Source organism: Ovis canadensis, chromosome 9 (genome assembly GCF_042477335.2).
Source record: "Ovis canadensis isolate MfBH-ARS-UI-01 breed Bighorn chromosome 9, ARS-UI_OviCan_v2, whole genome shotgun sequence".
NCBI lineage: Eukaryota > Metazoa > Chordata > Mammalia > Artiodactyla > Bovidae > Ovis > Ovis canadensis.
Window position 1 is genome coordinate 87,322,729 of NC_091253.1, and position 16,783 is coordinate 87,339,511.

The 16,783-nt window shown below is 37.6% G+C and overlaps 1 protein-coding gene across 3 annotated transcripts in view; it reads left to right on the forward strand.

The window, feature by feature from the left end:
* The window catches only part of RGS22 (regulator of G protein signaling 22), a 143,243-nt gene that overhangs the window by 103,796 nt on the left and 22,664 nt on the right, over nt 1-16,783 (forward strand). For all 3 annotated transcript variants that reach the window (XM_069600519.1, XM_069600520.1, XM_069600518.1), the window contains 4 exons: nt 2,833-2,991; nt 5,804-5,872; nt 8,612-8,773; nt 13,773-13,952. In XM_069600519.1, the coding sequence (XP_069456620.1) occupies nt 2,833-2,991; nt 5,804-5,872; nt 8,612-8,773; nt 13,773-13,952 (570 nt within the window). The remainder of the gene's footprint in view (nt 1-2,832; nt 2,992-5,803; nt 5,873-8,611; nt 8,774-13,772; nt 13,953-16,783) is intronic.

Here is a 16,783-nt window from a genome sequence, read left to right on the forward strand (position 1 = left end):
AGTAGAATTTTGCAAAGAGAACGCACTGGTCATAGCAAACACCCTTTTCCAACAACACAAGAGAAGACTCTACACATGAACATCACCAGATGGTCAACACCGAAATCAGATTGATTATATTCTTTGCAGCCAAAGACGGAGAAGCTCTATACAGTCAGCAAAAACAAGACTGGGAGCTGACTGTGGCTCAGATCATGAACTCCTTATTGCCAAATTCAGACTTAAATTGAAGAAGGTAGGGAAAACCATTGGACCATTCAGGTATGACCTAAATCAAATTCCTTACAGTAGAAGTGAGAAATAGATTTAAGCTCAGTGTTTTTAACAACTCCTTATAGCAAAATGGCTGTCTGGGGAGGCCTTACAAATAGCTGTGAAAAGAAGAGAGGCCAAAAGCAAAGGAGAAAAGGAAAGATATAAGCATCTGAATGCAGAGTTCCAAAGAATAGCAAGAAGAGATAAGAAAGCCTTCTTCAGCGATCAATGCAAAGAAATAGAGGAAAACAACAGAATGGGAAAGACTAGAGATCTCTTCAAGAAAATTAGAGATACCAAGGGAATATTTCATACAAAAATGTGCACAATAAAGGACTGAAATGGTATGGACCTAACAGAAGCAGAAGATACTAAGAAGAGGTGGCAAGAATACACAGAAGAACTATACAAAAAAGATCTTCATGGCCCAGATAATGATGATGGTGTGATCACTCACCTAGAGCCAGACATCCTGGAATGTGAAAGTCAAGTGGGCCTTAGAAAGCATCACTACGAACAAAGCTAATGTGAAAGTGATGGCATTCCAGTTGAGCTATTTCAAATCTTAAAAAATGATGCTGTGAAAGTGCTACACTCAATATGCCAGCAAATTTGGAAAACTCAGCAGTGGCCACAGGACGGGAAAAGGTCAGTCTTCATTCCAATCCCAAAGAAAGGCAAAACCAAACAGTGCTCAAACTACTGCCCAATTGCACTCATCTCACACGCCAGTAAAGTAATGCTCAAAATTCTCCAAGCCAGGCTTCAACAGTACGTGAACCGTGAACTTCCAAATGTTCAAGCTGGATTCAGAAAAGCCTGAGGAACCAGAGATCAAATTGCCAACATCCATTGGATCACAGAAAAAGCAAGAGAGTTACAGAAAAACATCTACTTCTGCTTTATTGACTATGCTAAAGCCTTTGACTGTGTGGATCACAACCATAATGGCATACATTTGTTAAGAAAAAAAAAAAGTGAATCTCAGATTAATTCAGTAAATTAAGGAAAAATTCAGAGGTACTCATAAGTAGGGCATACCAAGTTTAAAATCTAGATCGTTGAGGGGAAAATAAACAAAAGTTCTTGGGAGTAAGTGAGAAAAGAAATTCTAGAATTAAGCAACCTTAAGAAAAATGTCTTGTGTTTGGTTCCCTGAGATACAAATCTGGGATGTATTAGCAAAAGTGGCTGGGAGTATCTCAATAAGCAAAAGTATGAAATAAACACATGGAAAGTGTTTGTTTTCTATTTGGCTTGTGCTGCATTGCATGAGGTTTCATGGTATCTGATGCTACTGTGTGAACCTTCCATAGTAAAACTTGCTGAGAATTAAAAATGCAATGGAAAAAGTCACCCATTGCTGTCATAGCAAATGGTTGGGTTTATTACAGAAGAGTTTTCCAAATGACCCTTCTTCCTCACCTTTGTCTTTCATTTTATTTGCCTATCTTATACTTAAGGATACCTGTATCACTTTGTTTTATATAGACCATGCTAGTTCTAATTTTAGTTGTGTGGCCAGTTTGCAGTTTGATTAGCAAAGTAGTCTTTTATTCTCTTTTCTTCTTATTTTAATACAGAAACCATATTATTGTTTATACTATTTGGTAAATATTATTAAAAGATGGTAGAGTTTCTCTTTTGTTTTTATATAAAACAATATTATATTTAGGATTTAATCTTATTAATAAAAGAAGAGCTAAGAAGGGATAATTTTTCCAATGAGGAGTCCAATTTTTCTTCCTCTGTGCAAACAACTCACCAGTTTTGAGTGATATGTACACAGAAACAGGTAAAAACCACAATGATTTCTAGTAGGAAATGGCCATTAGTATTTTTTAATTAATTTTATGGCCATTCGTATTTTTGAAACCAGCAATTTTGTAGAAGATGATTTTGGTTACAGAGAAATTGTGTCTTATAAAAGGGCTACTGATGCAAGTCAGCAACTGTTATCTGTGCAACCTGGCCTTTTTCTGCTTCCTGTCATCTCTGTTTTCTTCTTTGAAGTTGTTGGAACAGCCCTACCTTGCTACCACCACCGTCATTCCACTGTCTCCAACCCAGTGTTTATTGGTAATGTGCACATTTATAATACCTGAGTCGTTTGTCTCTTGATGAAGTAATGCCTGATTTTTCTCAAACAAAAGAAAATGCCTTCTCAAAGAAATCCATTTGAGTAGAATCAGAGATTCATAGAATATTTGACCTGGAAGAGAACTTAGAAAACTAAAAGACTAATGGCCTTATTTTACAGTTGAGGAAATTGAAGCCATAGAGAAAAAAAATGGCCTTGCAGTTGTCACATAGGATACAAATCCCTGTGTCCTTTGAAACGACTAAATTAGCAAAATCATACCTCTAAAACAACCATCACATAAACCACAATTCTCTGATAATAGGGGTGTTATCTGTCTTTGCTATACACAATATAGCCAGGAGCTATTTTATAGAAAATGAAAAATTTGGCACCTATCATGGGCTCAGCATATCGTTTTGGGGTGAATGAATAAATTAATGACCATTAGTATTTCTTTGCTTATACAGAAGTTTGTTTCATTTTTCCTTTCTTAGATAATGAATTTAAGTGGTGGCTGGGGAAAGATTCTCCATGAGCAACTTGATGCAGCTGTTCTAATTGAAATTCAGAAGCATGTCCTAAATAGACTAGAAAATGTTTGGTTGCCATTGTTTCTTGCAAGTGAACAGTTTGCAGCACGTCAAAAGATAAAGGTATCTAAGTTAATATAAATTTGGGATAGCAATTGACAGCACCTCTCAAAACATTAAATGTGCATACCTGTTGACTCAGCTATTGTACTACTATGCATAGTAGTTAACAGCTGAGAGCCAGACTTCTCGAGTTTTAATTTCAACACTGCCACATATTAATTGTGCAACACTACATTTTATAAACCTTAGTTTTCTCATTTGGAAAAAAATGGAGTTAATAAGAGTAATAGCTTCATAAGATTGTTATGAAGAGGAAATGATATATGTGTGGTTTCTTAGAATGGTGCCTGGCACACAGCAAACACTCACATATTGTCTTAATATAGTTACTATTTTTTATATTATTATTGAGTCTTCATATAAATAGGCAAGGGTATATGAATGGGAATAATAAAATGAATAATGATAATTTCATACTGTGGAAAAGTATGCAGATTTCCATATAAAATGAGATTATAAAAATGAGATTTCTACAAATATTGATGATGAAACATGTTATTTATTGAGTGAAACAAGCAGGATCAGACCAATATGTAGATGACAATCCCATTATATATGCTTATATCTCTATATATGTCTATGCATTTCTCTCTCCTCTCTATCTCTATTTATGTTTATAAGCAAAGATCAAAAAAGGATCTATCTCCTGGGAATGGGTATGGGGAGTGAGAAAGATTTCTACTTTGTAAAGTAGGGTTTTTGTTGTTGTTGCTTTACTTTGTTTAGTTTGTATTTTATAAGAAGCAGGTATTGCTTTGATAATTTTAGATGTCATTATCACATCTAAAAACAGGCAAACCTGATCTTTACAAAATGAACACAAGGAGTACAGAACATGTACTTCTGGAGTTTAGTGTGCAAAGCACATGCTATTAGTATTGACCAGGAAGGATGTTAAAAACCTGCCTTCCATAGTTAATTTATCAAACACTTTGAGTCTTACTTATCTGGAAAGATCCTTAGTCTTCTCAGCACTTTAAGTTATGGAAAACACAGTACAGCTGGAAACATAGACTTCACAGTCTAGTCAAGGCTGTGGTTTTTCCTGTGGTCATGTATAGATGTGAGAGCTGGACTGTGAAGAAGGCTGAGCACCGAAGAATTGATGCTTTTAAAGTGTGGTGTTGGAAAAGACTCTTGAGAGTCCCTTGGACTGCAAGGAGATGCAACCAGTCCATCCTAAAGGAGATCAGTCCTGGGTATTCACTGGAAGGACTGATGTTGAATCTGAAACTCCAATACTTTGGTTACCTCATGTGAAGAGTTGACTCATTGGAAAAGACCCTGATGCTGGGAAAGATTGAGGGCAGGAGAAGGGGACGACAGAGGATGAGATGGCTGGATGGCATCACTGACTCAATGGACATGGGTTTGGGTGGACTCCGGGAATTGGTGATAGACGGGGAGGCCTGGCGTGCTGCGGTTCATGGGGTCGCAAAGAGTCAGACACAACTGAGCGACTGAACTGAACTGACAGTATGGGGAAGACCTGACTTGTTTTAAGCAGAAAGTTCATGGAAATAAGCTTTGGAACAATTCAGATTTCCTCATTTCCTTTCTTCAGCAAACTAATTGTCTATCCAAAGCCAAGTAAAAAGATATTTGGCTTACTAATCTTGTTTACCATGTTTTCTCACTATGATTACCACAGTAATATTTATTCTAATTTACAGCTCCTTCCTGACTTAGCAATTCTTTGGGTGGCCAACAGCATACACTGATTCTGGCAGCCTTAAGCAAAGACAAAGGGGAAGGGAGATCAAGAATTTGTAATAAAATTATGCTGGAGCATCTCACACACTCAGAGGAAGAGTTGACACCCAAGCTTTATTTCTAAAGCTGGTCAGGGGCCAGGACATCCCTGGGAACTCAGCAAAAAGACTTCTGAGATCTTTTCTCCACCATGTAGCTACCAAGAGACTCAGCAGCAGTGATTCCAGTCCCTGTCTCTCTAGGTCAGCTCCTGGATCTACCTGCTGTTGAGGAGAGTCGCTGAGCACAAACTTGGCAAGGGTGGTTCTCCCAAATGGAAAATACTGTGGGCAGGCAATAACCTCAAGAAATGTCTACTGTGTTCCCTCACTGTATTGAGTAACTTTTGTACTTTTTTTCTTTTTTAGTCCAACATGAATCTTTCTATTAAAATTTTTACAGTGTTGTGTTGGGTTTTGCCATACAACAACACAAATCAGCCAGAATTATACATATCTGCCCTCCCTTCCTAGCCTCCCTCCCCTCCTGCCATCCCATCCTTCCCGGTCATCACAGAGCCCCAGCTTCTCACCAGCTATCCATTAGTTGTGGCTGGAGAATAGCACAAAAATCTGGGAAGTCTTAATTATCTTTCCAGCTTCAGTTTCCATGTGACTCAAAGTTGTCTAGCTTTGGGGCAGTACATTCAGGTATCATTCCATTTTGAAGATGAGGAAACTTCAGAGAATTTGAGTGGACCTGGGCAGGGCTTCCATTTCTAAGTCTTAATCTTCTTTCTCCTGCTCTCTTTCTTATCCACACTGACCTTTAAAAAAATTATTTTTGATTGCCTCACATGCAGCATCTTTTGTTGTGGTATGGGCTTAGTAGTTATGGTAGCATGCGGGGTTAATTGCCCCATGGCATGTGGGATCCTAGTTCCGCAACCAAGGATCAAACCCATGTCCCCTGCATTCAAAGGCGGATTCTTAACCATTGGACCAAGAGAAGTCCCCCACACTGACCTTTACCGCATTTTTTAAAGCTGTTGAATCAGTAAGTGATTTCAACACTGTGGACATTCTGAATAACTGGATAAAATCATTGGTTTTGCTTCTAGGTACAGATAAAAGACATAGCTGAAGAGCTTTTACTACAGAAGCGTGAAAGGAAAATTGGAGTCTGGAAGGCAAGTAGTATTTGTTATATTCTTCCTTTTGTAAGTCCCAACTGTCAAAGTATTTTTCTTCCCCTTCCTATACAAAGATCTTCATTGTAGATAATGCTTTCTAAGCCAGCAGATGCTGACACTATTCTTAACTGGCTGAAGGACTCTCAGGGAAAGTGTAATTCTACTAGAGCCCTCTTCTTAAAGATTTCCTTGACCTGCTCAACTCTGGAAGTGTGTGATTGGATTTTAAATATATATTTTTAATTATTTTGCTTGTGATGGATTTATTGAGACAGGCTGTTTTTCCAGCATGTGATAGTTTATTTATTACTGGGAGTAGATTACACAAAAAGAATGAGGAGTATGCAGCAGAATCAGTAACTTAAATTATCTTACATTATCCTCTTTATTTAGAAGTATATTTTAACTTTAAAAGAATTAAGACAACTGTCATTTTGGTGATTATTTAAACCACTATAATATGATACCTTCTTAGAAATTGCCTATTTTTCTTCTTAACAAGAATGATAAACACAGTCTTCTTTTGGAGCCTACAAATTTATTTGTATTCATCCTTCTGTAGGTCTTGATAAAATGTCAGACTAGACCCAGGTGAACGTCTACAATCTAGCAAAGATAAAAATCTGTTAGACTATTAGAGGAGTATATGTATCAGGATCTTTTTTTTCTGTGTTTTCTTCTCGAAAGGAAATATTCTTATATTTGCCCCTTTTATGTATTTAAAAAAATGCTAAATAGAATGGCCTTATATTTCATATTATTATGCATCATATATTATATTATTTTCTGTTTAGTTAAATTATAGGTTTTAGTTAAATTACTAAGTTTTAGTATCTTAAAAAGCAGGTCTTAAAACATTATTTGTTGAGTGGGTTTTAAATAAACATCCCAGTCTAATACATAGTTGTTCCTATTTATAGAGCTGTAATTTTAATATGGACCATCTGGTGAGGGTCTTAACTTTTTGTCCTTGAAACTCCACATGTGCCTCACTAAAACTGTGATACACATCTATTCACTTTATCTGCGATGAAGGCACCCCCATTCATCTAGACTGCCTGGAGTTGCCTTCACTTCGCAGTTTCCACCTCAGCAGTCACCCTCAAAGTCTTTCTCTGCAAAGCCCCTGCTCCCCCAGGCAAAATTAGTTACTCCTTCCTTTGTGTTCCCATAGACCTGTTACATAGCTCTCTTAAACACTTTTATCGTCGGTCACATATGATTTGTTTCAAGAAACATAGCTTACGCATTGTCAGTAACGGATATTTATTATGTATAATGGATATTTGTCATTGATTTTACTATAATTCCTAAGTTTATCCAAAAAAATTGCCTTTAGAATGATGCTTCCTGGCATGGTTGTAGGCTAACCTCAGATTTTGGGAACATCAATAAATTTATCAAATGTAAAAAAAATCTATTCAGTAAATTGAATAAAATCTATTATGTTTTTTAATCTGAGAGGCTAAAGGCGGAGGGGGGGTGGTGGTGGTGGTGGTGAATATGTGACCTAAAATGGTCAAGGTAAAAAAAAGTAGACATAATAGGACTTCCCTGGTGGTCTAGCAGTTAAGCATCCACCTGCCAACACAGAGGACTCAGGTTTGATCCCTGGTCTGGAAAGATTACACATGTTGTGGGCGACTAACCCCCTGTGCCACAACTGCTGAGCCTGCACACTCTAGAGCCCATGCTCCACAACAAGAGAAACCACCGCAGTGAGATGCCATCGCACCATAGCTGGAGAGCAGCCCCGCTCACAGTAACTGAGACCAGCACAGCTAGAAAGAAGGAAAGAGACAAAGAAGAGTATATCAAGACAAGTAGACCTCATATACTTCAAAACTGAGAGGATATAAAATAAGTAATGCCTTTATAAAAGTGAGGCCTTTATAGTAAAATAGTATGTCTTTTCTGTTGTGTAAAGTGAATCCTGGGTCAGAGAAAGTGTATCGTCAAAAATATGCAATAATAGTTTAATTTCTTCTTGTTATTATTAATAGTAACTTATTATTAAAATAACATAAAGATGCCCCACCTTAAAAACTTGGCCTTTTGGGAATCCCCTGGTAGTCCAGTGGTGAGGACTCAGTGTTTTCATGGCGATGCCCCAGGTTCGATCCCTAGTCAGGAAACTAAGATCCTGCAAGCCCACAGCCAGAATCCAAAACCAAAAACAAAGACAAGAAAATGCCACTATCTTTCTAGGATAGAATTATAGTGAAGCTCCACAGTAAATTTCCTATTTAAATTATAATAGGATGAATTGGTAATTTTTCCTACAGTTTTTAAAAAAATATCTTAAATGTTCAACTGCTTTTACTTTTTGAAAGTCAGGAAAATTATATATTAATATATAACATAGTATAAAATAATAATATATAAGCATAACATCATGAAGAATTCATACTATATACCCAAGTATAGTTTTTCATCATCTCTCAAACTCTAATGATTATTAACATTCTCAGTCCTCTGTAATATAATCATAGATTCTAAGTCATCCAATCATTTCATTTTCTCCCCATCTCTTAAAAAAATGATGCCATAAAAATATAAAGGAGACAAAAGGGAGAAGAAAAGAGAGGGGAGGTTGCCAAATTCTCTTTATCCATGTTACAAATTTCAACAGCCCAAAACAAAGGAGATAGAAGTTGGTAATTTTTCGCCTAATAAATGACTTTATTATTAATTTTTAGAACACAGCTAATTTTATGTATTCTCTGATTTGGACAGCCTGTGGAGAGTAAGTGGATATCTTCGTCTTGTGAAATCATTGCTTTCCGTAAAGCTTTATTGAATCCAGTTACTGCAAGACAATTTCAACGCTTTGTGGCTCTAAAAGGAGATTTATTGGAAAATGGGGTGCTCTTTTGGCAAGAAGTACAAAAATATAAGGTATTGTATTAGAAGCTGGAGAAAACTACCTCTTTTTAAGGAGGAAATGCATTAACATATCAGATTCCTAACTATATCGACAAGATTTGTATCCCAACTTGATGTCTTCATCAGTTCAGTTCAGTTCAGTCTCTCAGTCGTGTCCGACTCTGCGACCCCATGAATCGCAGCACGCCAGGCCTCCCTGTCCATCACCAACTCCTGGAGTTCACTCAGACTCACGTCCATTGAGTCAGTGATGCCATCCAGCCATCTCATCCTCTATCATCCCCTTCTCCTCCTGCCCCCAATCCCTCCCAGCATCAGAGTCTTTTCCAATGAGTCAACTCTTCGCATGAGGTGGCCAAAGTACTGGAGTTTCAGCTTTAGCGTCATTCCTTCCAAAGAACACCCAGGGTTGATCTCCTTCAGAATGGACTGGTTGGATCTCCTTGCAGTCCAAGGGACTCTCAAGAGTCTTCTCCAACACCACAGTTCAAAAGCATCAATTCTTCGGCGCTCAGCCTTCTTCACAGTCCAACTCTCACATCCATACATGACACAGGAAAAACCATAGCCTTGACTAGACGGACCTTAGTCGGCAAAGTAATGTCTCTGCTTTTGAATATGCTATCTAGGTTGGTCATAACTTTTCTTCCAAGGAGTAAGCGTCTTTTAATTTCATGGCTGCAGTCACCATCTGCAGTGATACCAATATGTAAATACTGAGATATTTATTGTCTATATTAGATATATTTATTATTATATACTGAAGAGTAAGAGTTAGTCTTGAAATGATGGTATTAGATTTTTCAGGGTTTCACATATATTCTAATGAGAATTTTCCTGAAAAGTTTTAACTATGTTTTTGCATATTACTTATCTATAAATGTACATTTTTTCCTGAAGATATTCATATTCAGCACTTTAACCAAGGCTTCTTTACAGAAATTCCTCCTAACCATATTTGCAGCAATAGTGTTCAAAGATAATGGATTACAGAGAAATAAACCATCAGAAATGAAAGAGGCTTCTCTATCAGAATGGCAAATTCTTAACAAAATAAGTGAAAGAGCAAGCTGTTAGCTATCAGAGCAGTTTATTTTCAGGTTTAATTATTTGATGAAATCATATAGAATCTCTGCATTGAAGAGAGAAGGAAAGGACTCTCTAGGTTATATAACCTAGACTTGAAAACAGAAATATTGTCTCGAAATATGTAAGAGTAGACATCCCTATTCCTAAGGTAAGCAGGCTCATTACCTTGCAATCAGCCTGTTTAATCCCATTTTTTCTAAAAGTAGGGAGTAAAAATAAAACTGGAATTCAAGAGGATGAGGCTTTCAATTGAACTATGATCTAAGCACGGATTGCTTAGACTGTGTGGTAAGTCACTTTAGTCGTGTCCGATTCTGTGCAACCCTGTGGACTGTAGCCCACCAGGCTCCTCTGGCCGTGGGGTTCTCCAGGCAAGAATACTGGAGCGGGTTGCCATTCCCTTCTCCAGGCAGGGATATGTGGCACTAATACTCTGCACCATGTTTATTCTATATAGTTAGTAGTTGCTCAATACCATTTTGCTTCCAGACTTTCTCCAGCATTCCATGAAACTGTTTTCTACTCTTTTCTGTTATCCACAGTTTTTGTACCTTTCTCAACACAAAAATTTCTCCAAGGAAAAAAAAAGTATTTTGAGATATAAGTTCTTTCAAAATCTATCACAAGATAAATAATAATAAAATAATTTTTTGAAAATTAAAAAGGGGGTAAGATCTCTTTTCCAGAACAGGAAATTATTATGGTCTTTAAGCTAAAATGAATACGAGTAGGTCCAACCCTGTTAGGACAAAAGGTAAGGAGATAAACTGTGCAAAATAAGCATTAAAAAAAAAAAAACAGAGACTCATACATAGTCAACGCTTTGTGACTGTCACTCCTCCAAAGCTGCCCTTGGTCTTCATTTAAATATCTTTTCTGTGGTGTAGAATGGGGGACATATAATCCTATATAGCTATTAAAAACCATGCTATTTAAGTGAATGTGTTTATTCAGTAAGTATTTACTAAATGCTAGATGGCAGGAATAAAAAAAAAATGGATACAATACATTGTCTTCCCTCAAGGAGGGGAATCATCCATGAAAACAAAATATGATGAAATAACGTTGATTATAATACATATTCTAACTGGTTATAATTTTGATACAGAGGAGGGGATGATTCAGGGAGGGTGGTAGGTCAGGGAGGTCTCAGCAGAAGTGATGATTCTTACAGAGGACTCTACTCAGTCCTCTGTAATGACTTATGTAGGAAAAGAATCTAAAAAAAAGTGGTTATATGTATATGTAAAACTGATTCACTTTGCTGTACTCCTGAAACATAACATAACATTGTAAACTCTACTCCCAAGAAAAAATTTTCAAAAAAAAAAGAAGTGATGATACTTGAATTAGGTCTTGAGGAAGTTTGCCAGAAAGAAACCTAGCATGTCTTAACTGAGCTCATTTTTATATGGCTTACTCATACTAAGTGTTTGTGTCTGTCAGATATTATCTTAATGCCTTTCACGTGATAACTACCTTATCCTTTGTAAGAATCCTAGGTCAAAGCTGTTAATTCTCACCATTCTACAGATGAAGAAACTAAGGCACAGAAAAGTTAAACTTCTGTGCCTCATACAGCTAACTAAGTAGTAGAGCTGGAATTTGAGCCAAGACATTCTATTGCTAAAGCTTGTGGCCTTAACCACTAAGTTATACTCCCTCCTGGGGATGATTGTAATAATATGCAAAGGGATGGCTCCTATGATCTTAATCAGACATAGTTCTGAATTGTGAAAAGCTGGAAAGAACTATGATGTTCAACAGCAGGACATTGCTTACTTTAATTATAATCTATGCATTAGAACACTCTGAAGGCATTAAAAATTTGCTGTTGGAAGATTAATCAGTGATGGGAAAAATATATTCATCTTACTGATTTTTTAAAACCTAGCTACTAGAAAGCAGTATGATTTAATATAAAGTGTGTGTGTGCGTGTGTGTGTGTGTGTGTGTATCCCCAAAGAGAAAAGACTGGAAGGATATATACATCCCACAAACACTTTTTGAGCATCTACAGGGCCAGGCTAAAACCTGAGGCTACAACTGTGACCCAGTCTCTCCTCTCAGGGTTTGCAGTGTCAGAGGGGGGGACAGACACGTTACAGAGCAGGTGGCTATGCGAGTGTGAGCAGTGCGACGGGTGGGAGGCGCACAGGGTGCAGTGAGGCACCGAAGCTGGCTGTCACCTCGACCGAGGCAGACACAGAACGTTTAGCAGAGAACAGTACAGTTGACCCTTGAACAACAAGGGTTTGAACTGCGAGGTCCACTCATATCTGAATTTTTTTCAACAAATTCAGACCCCAGTACTTCACAGTCCACTGCTGTTTGAATCCACAGGTGTGGAAACAGATACAGACGGCCAACTGTAAAGTTATGCATGGATTTTCAATTGCAGGGGCGGGGTTGGTGCCCCTAACCACCGGCCACCCCCAACCCGTGTTCAAAGGTCGACTGTGTGCTTAAACTGAAACCTTAACAATAAGTAAAAGTGAACTCAGCTAATGGTAGAGTAGGGCATAAAAACCAGAAAAAATGCCAGGTTGGATTCTGTCTAAATTCTGACTCTACACTCTCGAAATTAACATTGTATAATTTCACAAATTTGTTTTTATTTCACAATCCTTATACTTCCATAATAATAAAAAACCAAGATCATTGTAAAGCAACTATACTCCAATAAAAATTAATTTAAAAAATAATAATTAACTTGGCTCACCAGATATATAATAATTTCACTAGTAACAGCAAAAAATTTAATTTTGGGTAACTTAGCAAGCATGTGTTATAAATGGGCATTTTCTGAGGGAGTACTAAATTGCATAAAAATGCTAACTGTTGTCTCAGTGTAACATTTATATCAAGATTTTTCACATATAATTTATGCCAAACTTAAAATTTATGTAATGTTTTATATGGCAAACACTAGAAATTTTCTTTCTTTAATTGTCCTTAAGACAGTTATTACAATGCCTGTCCTATAGTGAGCACTTAATAAATGTTGGCTAATTCCTGGCCTAGAATTACAAGTTTCCAAGCTTTTGTGTTTTCTAGTGATTTAGAGAACAATATCTTTAGCAAGGAAATGTCATAATTCAAGCTCAGCTACCTCTTTGTCTTAAAAAGTGATAGCCTTACATCTCTGACATAAAACTGGGTCTTTTATCATTACATACATCATTACTGTATTTAAATTCTTTAGCTATAAAGATGATAATGTAATAGGTTATCTGAAAAAATATAGATACTGAGATGCATAATAATACACCTATTAAATACAGCATTCCCATTTATATGCTAGCATTTTTGAGTCTAAATCACCTTGGTGTAGAAGCAGTTATGGTGGAAAAAGCTTTTGTGTCTGCTTGTAACTTGAGTTAGGTGCTTGTTCTCCATTGTGCCACTTATTAGCTATCTCAGATTGGAATCATGTGTTTTCATGCTTCTCATCCTGTAGATATTGAGCCTTTAAAGGACAGGTACTGTGTCTTGGGGCTCACCTCAAGGTCTGGCATTTTGCAGGTACTTAATATGAATTTGTTAAATGAGTCAAAGCAGACACTAAAGCTGTTCCTTTGCCAGGAGAAGAAGCAACCAGGATTAAAATGAAATCTGTGTTTACTTAAGGTATATGTGTCAAAGTCTTAGGTTCCTTTAAAAGGCAAAGATTGACCAAATGGGTGGCAGAACATGATACACACAGACATGAAGACACAGGCTAGGAGCAAAAAAGAAAAAATAAGGTTTAGGTTCTTCAAATCCAAGAAAAATAAAATCTATGATTTTTAAGATAGTCTTGACATGTCCCAGTACTCTCTTGACCTGAAGTTATATTAACTGAAAGACATATTGATGTATCCTATAAAGTGTTCTATTAATGCATTAATCATGTATTGATCTATCTTTCCTCCTTGTTTAGGACTTGTGCCATTCTCATTGTGATGAGTCTATCATACACAAGAAGATTATGACTATTATCAACTGCTTTATTAATTCCAGCATCCCCCCAGCTTTACAAATTGACATTCCAGTAGAGCAAGCCCAGAAGATTATTGAACACAGGAAGGAGTTGGGACCGTATGTATTCAGAGAGGCACAGGTAAGAAATCAGAGCATGTAGTAAGCATACTTTAAAATAGATTAGTGGTCTAGATATTCTTTTAAAGTTTTTGTATTATTCATATTTGGCACGGTTTGACTCCTCCTAATCCTGGGATTTATTCTACTTCATTAGAAAAACGTTGCCAGTGCCACATAACATAGAAACTAGTAACTTGCTATTTTGCTGATGGTAATATACAGCAAATATAATTTTAAAAATTCTATATTTTGACTTTGCATGGTTATCATTTTATTTCTAATTTATAAATCCCCAACTAATTTCTCCTTCCTTTCCCACCATTCATATTTCCTTTTAAAATATCTGCTATCACAAAAAATGTGTCAATTATGTGTGTCCCAAGATTTGTGTATTTTTAAAAGTTGGAATATTCACATAGCTCATAAAGTAAGTGAGAGGAGATTTAAGTACTCAACCAACATAAAGTACACAAGCTCATGAAAGGAAAATCATGCCTGTTAACCTGCTCAAGTTACTTCTCTTTAAGATAAATAATAGAAAACAGTGATTTGCTTAACATAGTTTATTTGCATTTTGAAAAGCCTTTTAGTGATGTTGTTCCTGAAAAATGATTAAGAAAAATAAATTATAATAGGGGTAATAGGGAAGGCCCTGTCATGATTTAAGTGATATGAAACAGAGATTTAGGGTATGAATGCCCTTGAGCATGGAAACAGACCATTATTCCTTAACATTTTCATTTGCAAGCCAGCTGTGTTCTAAATCCTAAAAGGAACCGAAAGCAGACTCACCATCCAAATTATGCATTAAAATAGGCAAAAATATAGAGAGATGATTGATGATCTGCTAGGGAGAAGTAGAAAACATGGTGTCAGAATTGTAGCATCTGTTAATGAAAAGATCACTTAGCCTAGCCTAGGTCTCCTGATGGCCAGGCCAAGGCCTGCCCATCCAGATCACAGCCTCGAGGCTGATGGTGAATGTCTTGAGCTGCTTATGTTGGTTGGTTCCGCTACGCTGTCCAGGGAGCGCAGCCAGGGAACTTTACTGGAGTCCTTTAGTTTATGCCTTCTGTCTCATTTCCCAAAACAGAGTCCCAGATATATCTTAAATATAATCTTTAGGGTATCAGAGAACAAGAGAATATTTAGGGGCCTCACCTCACCAAATCTATTGTTTCCGTGTTCCCTAAGGAAGCTCAGAGAATGACATAGCTCCTACCCAGGTGTGCAAGCCGGAGATCTGGTTGCCATCTTCACGTCTTCTCTCTCCTTTGTCCCCTGACCTTTGGTGATCTTCAGTCACTAACATGTATCTGTTTGTCTCCTTATCTGTTATTCTATCTACTTTTCTCCAACTCCATGCCTCAGTTTACGTCTGCAGTGTCTCACATTGATTACCAAAATTCCCTGCCCCTAGACTCTCTCAAAACCATTTAACTTACCGCAGATGGAGCCATCTTTTTCAAAATGTGTATTTGATCATGTCACTTCTCTGCTTTCAATTTCGACTACTCCCATCGTCCTCAGACTGGAGACCATATTCCTTCATCGATATCTCTCTAAGCAGATGCCTTTCCACTCGCTGCCATCTATCTCTGTCTTATTGAAATATTAGATTTTTTGCTTTTATTTGTTTATTTATTTTGACTGCACAGCATGTGGGATCTTCATTCCTTGACCAAGGATTGAACTTGTACCCCTGCATTGATTTTATTTTTTTTTATTTTTTTTTTTGCTTTATTTTGGCCACACAGCATTCAGGATCTTAGTTCCCCAGTCAGGGATCAAACTCACGCTCCCTACGGTGGAAGTGTGGTGTCTTAATTATGGGACCACCAGGGAAGGCCTACTGAAATACTTGTATTTCCATAGAAAGGCAATGGCACCCCACTCCAGTACTCTTGCCTGGAAAATCCCATGGATGGAGGAGCCTGGTGGGCTGCAGTCCATGGGGTCGCTAAGGGTCGGACACAACTGAGCGACTTCACTTTCACTTTTCACTTTGACGCACTGGAGAAGGAAATGGCAACCCACTCCAGTGTTCTTGCCTGGAGAATCCCAGGGACGAGGGAGCCTGATGAGCTGCCATCTATGGGGTCGCACAGAGTCGGACATGACTGAAGTGACTTGACAGTAGCATCAGCAGGGATTTCACCAGATAAGGCAATGGCAACCTACTCCAGTACTCTTGCCAGGAGAATCCCATGGACAGAGGAGCCTGGTAGGCTACAGTCCATGGGGTCACTAAGAGTTGGACATGACTGATGCGACTTAGCAGCAACAGCAGCAGAGAGGCCTTACTTTCTTCCCTCCAGAGCTTCTCACAGTCTCATCTTCTCTCCTTTATGCTTCTGTGATATCCTGTGTTTGTCCCTGTCAGAACACTTATCACACAAAATTGAAAATAGCTGTTCTCATGCCTGACTTTCCCACTGGACTGTAAGGTCTTTGAGAATAGGAACTGTTTCTTATTTGCTGCTGTGGCCTGCATGCCTAGCACAGAATAGACATTATCATTTTTGAAAACATGACTGAATGATGTGAGAAGAGATCAATCATGAGAGAAATAGCTCAAATTGGAAATAGAACAACGTTGCATTAAAGGACTGAAGAGTAAACAAAAAGCGATTGCCTGTTTTAGTATCGCTTTCACTTATAACATCTGCCTTTCCCTCACCTGCATTCCTAATAGCTTGAAAGTTTTCGTCACTCAGCCATATTTTCACTGACACTCTTCACTCATGCTGCAGCCACTGCCTATCCACTGGCAATGTGGGAAGTAGCTCCATATTTATTAAAAAATGTTTCTAACAGTCTGGTTGTCTTTTAAGGTTCTGGAGGTACAGG